A 6,932-nucleotide genomic window follows, 5' to 3' on the forward strand; every position below is an offset into this window, starting at 1 on the left:
AATTTTATAGCCTTTGGCTTATGACTCACTCCATTTGTGCCCCCCTTCTCTCCCCCTTACCACTACCAGTTAAAAGATGTGATTGAATGTGACCATAGTCATATATCTACTATTGAGGTTTTAATTCATAACCCATGTTCTTACCTCCTTGCTCACCGCTCATCTCAGAGTGGGGCTAATCTATCTAACCTCATTCACATTCCTTGTTGCACATCACTCACCAACTTTCCTACACCTCTTTCAAACTCTTCTAATCAGCCTTCTGACTCTCCCTTATCTAACCCTCTGGCATTTAGTGCTAGAAAAGGCCTTGGTCTTGTTCATTGGAACATTAGAAGCCTGCTTAACCCACAGCAGCTGGACCATGTAAAGCTTCTTGTCTCCCAAGCTACTCCTGATATCTTGGTCCTCACCGAGACCTGGCTGAAGAGTGACATAGATGACTCAGAGGTGGCACTGAATGATTTTAATATTTTTAGAATTGATAGACCTAGTAGAGGTGGTGGTGTTGCTGTCTATACTAAGTCTTGTTTTAGTTCACATTGTCTTTATTCAGTCACAGTGAAGAATAGCTTTGAGTTTATTGCTATAAATGTCTTTTATGGGCAGAATAACAATGCCCTGGTTATTATAGGGGTTTATAGGCCACCCTCAGCCTCTACCAAGTCACTTGATCAGTTGGCTGACCTAATATCCTCCTATGCTGAAAGTGAAACTATTATTTTAGGGGATTTTAATATTGACTGGTCCTCGGCTGCCTCAGGTCACTTGAAAGAGGTCGCCATTAGCCTTAACCTCACCCAACTCATCTCTGAGCCTACAAGACCTAACCACCTAAACCCCTCCAAGTCAACTACTATAGACTTAATTTTTTCTAATAGACCTAAAATTACTGCAACTGGGGTCTTTGACCAAGGGGTCAGTGATCACTGCCCCATTGTTTGCATCAGAGATACCCATCTCAAAAAAGCTCCGTCTCGTTTTGTCATTAAAAGGTCCCTGAGACACTTCAATGAGCAGGCTTTTAAAAATGACTTACATAATAGCAATATAAATTGCACAACTGAGTTTATGGATGTTGACCTAGCTCTGGACTGTTTTCTAACTACTTTTAATTCTATTGCCAATGCTCATGCCCCCCTTAAAAAGCTTAGGGTAAAGAACAGATCAAACCCTTGGTTTACAGCAGAACTATCTACCTTGCTTATTGCCAGGAACAAAGCCTGGGCCCATGCAAGGCACACTAACACAGCTTCTGACTGGACATATTTTAGGCAAATTAGAAATAAATTCTCAGCTATGGTGAGACAAGCTAAATCTAATTACCATCTTAGTATGCTCTCCAGTTCCTCCTCAAATCCTAAGCTTTTTTGGAATGCATTCAAGTCTCTAAAGGGTAGTGCAATCTCTATTCCCACCTCTGTGATCTCTGATACCTGCACTCTTGTCGACCCTATTGATATTTGCTCAGCTTTTAACAAGCACTTTTCAGTAGCTGGGCTCATTTTTAATGAGGATTTATCTGGGCCTTCAAACCTCTATCCCAGCTCTGATGATGCCCTCTCTCTCAATGTCAGCTCAGACTGTACTGCCCAGTTCTCCCTATTACCCATTACTGTTGCTGAAGTCCTTAGAGCACTTAATGCAATGAATTGTAGGAGTTCCACTGGTGAAGACAACCTGGACCCATTTCTTTTAAAGGTATCTGCTCCTGTTATCGCAGAAAAACTCACTTTTATTTTTAATCTCTCTATTTCTTCTGCCACTTTCCCCCAAGTTTGGAAGATGGCTCATGTAACTCCCCTACATAAAGGCGGGGATAAAAATGACTTGAACAACTATCGTCCTACCCTGTCTATCAAAAATCTTAGAATCATTGGCAAATGATCAATTAAAAGCGTTTCTTACAGGGCACTCTGTTTTAGCTCCCAACCAGTCTGGCTTTAGAGCTCAACACAGCACAATCACTGCTGCAACCCTGGTCTTAAATAATATAATATCTGCTTTAGATAGAAAGCAACACTGTGCTGCTCTTTTTATAGATCTGACAAAAGCTTTTGATACTGTTGATCACGTCTTACTCTTGCAAAAATTAGTGGATATTGGTTTTGACTCTGATGCTCGTAATTGGTTCTGGAGCTATCTTAGCAACAGGTATCAATGTGTGAAAACAGGAATCACTAAATCAGACTTCTTGCCTCTTACAAAAGGTGTCCCTCAAGGCTCTGTTTTAGGACCTGTTTTATTTACCATCTTCATTAATGACATAGCCTCTTCTCTCAACAACTGTAATGTCCATCTTTATGCCGATGATACAATTTTGTATTGTACAGCAGATACTATCAACTTAGCAATTGATAGCCTGCAACTGGCTTTTAATGCCTTGCAAGAGTCTCTTTTTAGCCTCAAACTAGTCTTGAATGCTAAAAAGACTAAATTCATGCTTTTTTCTAGAGGAAAAAGCATAGACCCCAGCGTTCTCCACCTGAAGACCTTGAGTGGTAGTAACATCGAGCAGGTCCCTGCGTACAAATACCTGGGCATCTGGATAGATGAGAAACTGAATTTTTCTTTCCACATTGACTGCCTTGCAAAGCAGCTGAGACAGAAGATTGGGTTTCTCTATAGACATAAATCTTCCCTCCCTTTATCCTGTAGGAAAAGGATTATTGAGTCTGTTTTCATGCCTATTCTAGATTATGGCGACATCATCTATAGGAATGCCTCTATGTCCTCTCTCAAAATCCTGGACATTATACACCACTCAGCAATCAGGTTTGCCACAGGTGCTACATACAACACCCATCACTGCACCTTGTATGCCTCAATTGGCTGGCCTTCACTCACTGAGAGACGTTTTAAACACTGGATCCAGTTTATTTATAAAGCAATCATAGGTAAACTCCCATCCTACATCTCCATATTATTAAATTACCACTCAAGTGCCTATCAGACCCGCTCCAGCAGTTATTTCTTACTGACAGTTCCCAATGCTCGCACTGAGCTGGGTAAGTCAGCTTTCTGTTTTGATGCCCCCATGTCCTGGAACTTAATCCAGCGCACCCTTAAGCTTGAGTCATTAATACCTTTTGAGCAATTTAAGGCATTGGTCTCAAATCTCCCCACTCCAGTCTGTAACTGTTTCCTCTAAATTCTATTTTACTAATTCTGTTTTTACCTTTTATCTATTTATTCATTTCAATTGTTTTCTTGTGTGTAAAGGTATATGTGTTTGTATTCCACATTGCTAGCTTGTGAGTATGCTTGTCCATATATCTTGTGGGTATGTATGCAGGTTTGTGTGTGCCTGGATCAACATGGTGTGATGTAATGAATGTGTATTTATGCATATTTTAGTTTAGCCTGATTTTTATTGTTGTTGTTGGTCAGACTACCCACAGCCTCGACAGGCTCATGCATAACTTTTGTTGTATCTCGGCTGCATTGAAAAAGAGGGTTGCCCTCAATGTAATCCCGAGAATATTAAATAAAGGTTTCAATCAATCAATCAAAAACCAGAATTCATGATGTATCCTGTGTATAGATTTCAAAAATGAATAGTTTTCATTACACTTTAAGCCCGTTTTCTGTATTGCCTAGCATGAAAACTAGACACCGAAATTTCGACAATTGAGCCTGTTTGTGGAATTTGGCAGCTTTAGAATGGAGCTCTGTATGGCTTTAACATTGCTCGCTTTGTGCATGGACTATTCTGTCCTTAAAACAAAAAAATGTGCAGCTCACCGAGTGGTTACTGGTCTTCAACGATCTTCTATAGCAAGTTTCGCAGTGAAATTCAAATTCTATTGTGTTATATTAGGCACACGCAGTTGTGAGGTATCTGAAAAAGTACTTCCGGGATTTCGAAAATCCCTAATAAAAGATTCAAGATGTATGCCAGTATGTCTGCTTTTTTGTTGTATCCAACAGTCGCTAACATGACTTGATTCTGATCACTGTGGGGCAGGCACCCTTTTTTATGTCTGTCTATCTTTTTTTTTTGTTATCAACTGTTTATTGAGTTTCATAAACAGGGGAAGGGGGGGGGGGGGTATGTCTGTCTATCTTTTATGAGGTGCCTGTTACTTATAGATTTTAAGTAGCCAATGAATTATCAGGGGAGGAGTTTTCCTAAAGCCAAGTTTTGACCCCGACTCCGAGCATTGCTACTGAATGCTATAAAGTATCTATCTATCTATCTATCTATCTATCTAATGTGCTGAAGACCTCCTTAAAAGGCAACTTTTCCCCTGGTTTGGGGCTTTGACTTATTCTACTTTATCTTTACCTCCTTTTCATCTCTTTCCTATCATCCCTCTATCCCCCTTCAACACGTCCTGCACTCTTTTCCGTTTCGCCTCATCTCATCCTCGTCCGGCCACCTGCAAGTGCTGTCCCAGCACACCTGTGCAATAAATCGTGATATTGTCCTATGATACTTAGTTCAAGTTCAATTTCAAGTTTATTGTCATATTCTTATACAATTGTTTATCAGTAATGTCATGCATTGTGATCAAGAGGCAGCTCAACTTTAAAGAATAAATGAAATCGTTTTAATTTTAAAAGGTGTATATTTGTGTGTGTGTGTTTGGGGGGGGTTGTTGGTGTGTGTGTGTGTGTGTGTGTGTATGTCGTGGGGGGAGACACAAGTGCGGGGGGTTTACCTCTGTGCATGCATCTGTGAGTGTGTGATTCTCTGTGTGTGTGTGTGTGTGTTACAACGGTATCCTTCAAAGCATGCCCCTTACTGTATATTACACACAAACTTGCAGGAATATCCTGTGTGCTACTGCTACAGTATGAATGTGTGTGTGCTACAGTGTGAGTGTGTTGTGTGTGCGTGTGTGTATGTGTATGTGTATGTCGTGTGTGTGTGTGTGTGTGTGTGTGTGCTACAGTGTGAGTGAGTGAGTGAGTGTGTGTGTGTGTGTGTGTGTGTGTGTGCGTGCGCGTGTGTGTGTGTGTGTGTATGTGTGCTGTGAGTGTGTGATTCTTTGTGTTTGTGTGTGCATGTGTTTGCTCCTGAGTGTGTGTGTGTGTGTGTGTGTAATTTATACCATTGCATACTTCTGTCATGTGAAACTCGACTTACAGTTAGATCCAAAAATCCATATAACTTGGATGTGTGATTTGTAGTGTGAACGTAACGTTTCATAAACAGTCGTCCGATATTGCATAGCACATATTGCATGGACATATGAAACACAGAGGTTAATTCAGCCTAATTTAAGTAAGGAAGATATGGTTTGCTGGACGTTCCACCAGACCTAGGCTACATATTCACACTGTTTGAAAATTAACCTTAGCGATGGCTGGATACGAAGTTCCCAAAAACAAAGCAAAAAATAAATAAATAAAAAATAAATATGTGTAGCTACTGCCTCTGGTGAAGGTCGCAGTCGCACACATCTGTAAATCCTTCAAAATCGTAGCCTAAATGTTTTCGGGTATAGGCAACGTAACCTCTTTATGAGAAACAATTTTTATTTTTCTTCGCTAGAGGTCACTCCAGATGAGATGGTCGGAGCCCTTCAGTCCAGCCCAGCAGTCTAGTGTCCGTGTGGCCTGGAGGTGTACGGACCACTGCGCAGCCCTTCAAACAAACTTCAGTCAAGAAGAGTCGACAGAACGGGAGCGGCTTCAGCTTGGAGAGTCGCAGAAAACTGTCACCAGCGTGCGGAACGCGTTGAAAAGGAATGGACGATTTAGGTAAGTACACTTTACGCCTTTGCCATATGCCATAAATTGGACATGATATCGGTATTTTGTTAGCCTGCTGACACACTAAGGGGGGCAGACGATCTGTTTGCGACTTAAACATTGCGGTCAGATTTGACAACTTTGCGACGCGTCAGAGAGCGGTTGGCATGACAATCACAGTTTGAGCAAACTATTGAACTCTGCAGACACTTTGGCTACCAGTCAAGATGGACATCACGTAGACAGGTTTTACCATTAACAGATTTAACACGTTTGCATTTGCAGCTTTTGCTCTGACCGTTTTCAGACATGAAACGAGCAAACTGCTCTGTGGATGTAACGTTATTTCTTGGCAACTATCTCTCACCAAAATAATGCAGGCCTAATTGTTTTCATAATAAGATCGTCACGTAGCCTAGTTTGTATAAAAATATATGCAAACCTTTTCAAAACGCAGAAGTAGGCTACATCCAGATAGCCTAACTATGTTTCCGCTCAGCCTACGGTTGCTATGACTATTAATTTCTTATTGTCTGTGTGGGATTGAGCTCTGACTGGCTGGTATAATGGGCGCAGTCTGCGCCTCCGCGCCGCGATACCCAGTTTAAGCTTGCTATCTGACCCTTTCGGCCCCAAATTAGCTGTGGCAGCGACGGGGTGAGGGACCCGGGACCCCAGCGCTCTTTTCTGCCCTGCAGATATTTCCAGGGATACTGTCAAGAAGAGAGCAGTGTCTTCCCAATTTGTGACACTATTCTTGTCTCACTGCAGACCCCCACTACTCCATGCAGACAGTGCGTGAATGTTAGACTTGTTGCTGCAGTGGCCTAGAATACTTTTTACTCTTTGCAGTAGACAACGGTAATGCGGAAACCACTTTGGGATGGATGCCTAATACAAACTTGCTTAGGCATTTGTAGCCTACGTGTTGGTGTTGAATTTTCATTGTAACAACAATGTGTAGGCTATTGTTCATATTTGTTATTGTTTGAGAACAACACTGTTCAAAGTTAACTTTTTCTCACACCAGAGGTCATTTTGTGAGATTGAAGAAAAGAGAGAACCCAAGGCACTCTTCTTTTCCAAAAAAATATATAGTTTAAACATTGTATATAATAAAAACATTGAAACATGTAAAAAACAATCTAAAAAATAAAAACATTTATTTAATGGCTATGTCATAATTTAGAAATCTGATAGCATGGTTGCTTGCACATCAGACCTGGTTTAGT

At 41.1% G+C, this 6,932-nt stretch overlaps 1 protein-coding gene across 1 annotated transcript in view; it reads left to right on the forward strand.

Moving 5' to 3' along the window:
* The first annotated feature begins 5,576 nt into the window (after positions 1-5,576).
* Positions 5,577-6,932, forward strand: part of LOC134089735 (nascent polypeptide-associated complex subunit alpha, muscle-specific form-like) — a 34,039-nt gene continuing 32,683 nt past the window's right edge. Inside the window, exon 1 of the mRNA XM_062544179.1 lies at positions 5,577-5,709. Coding sequence (XP_062400163.1) covers positions 5,697-5,709 — 13 coding nt within the window. The 5' untranslated portion in view covers positions 5,577-5,696. The remainder of the gene's footprint in view (positions 5,710-6,932) is intronic.

The sequence above is a fragment of the Sardina pilchardus genome, chromosome 8 (genome assembly GCF_963854185.1).
Source record: "Sardina pilchardus chromosome 8, fSarPil1.1, whole genome shotgun sequence".
Classification (NCBI taxonomy): Eukaryota; Metazoa; Chordata; class Actinopteri; order Clupeiformes; family Clupeidae; genus Sardina; species Sardina pilchardus.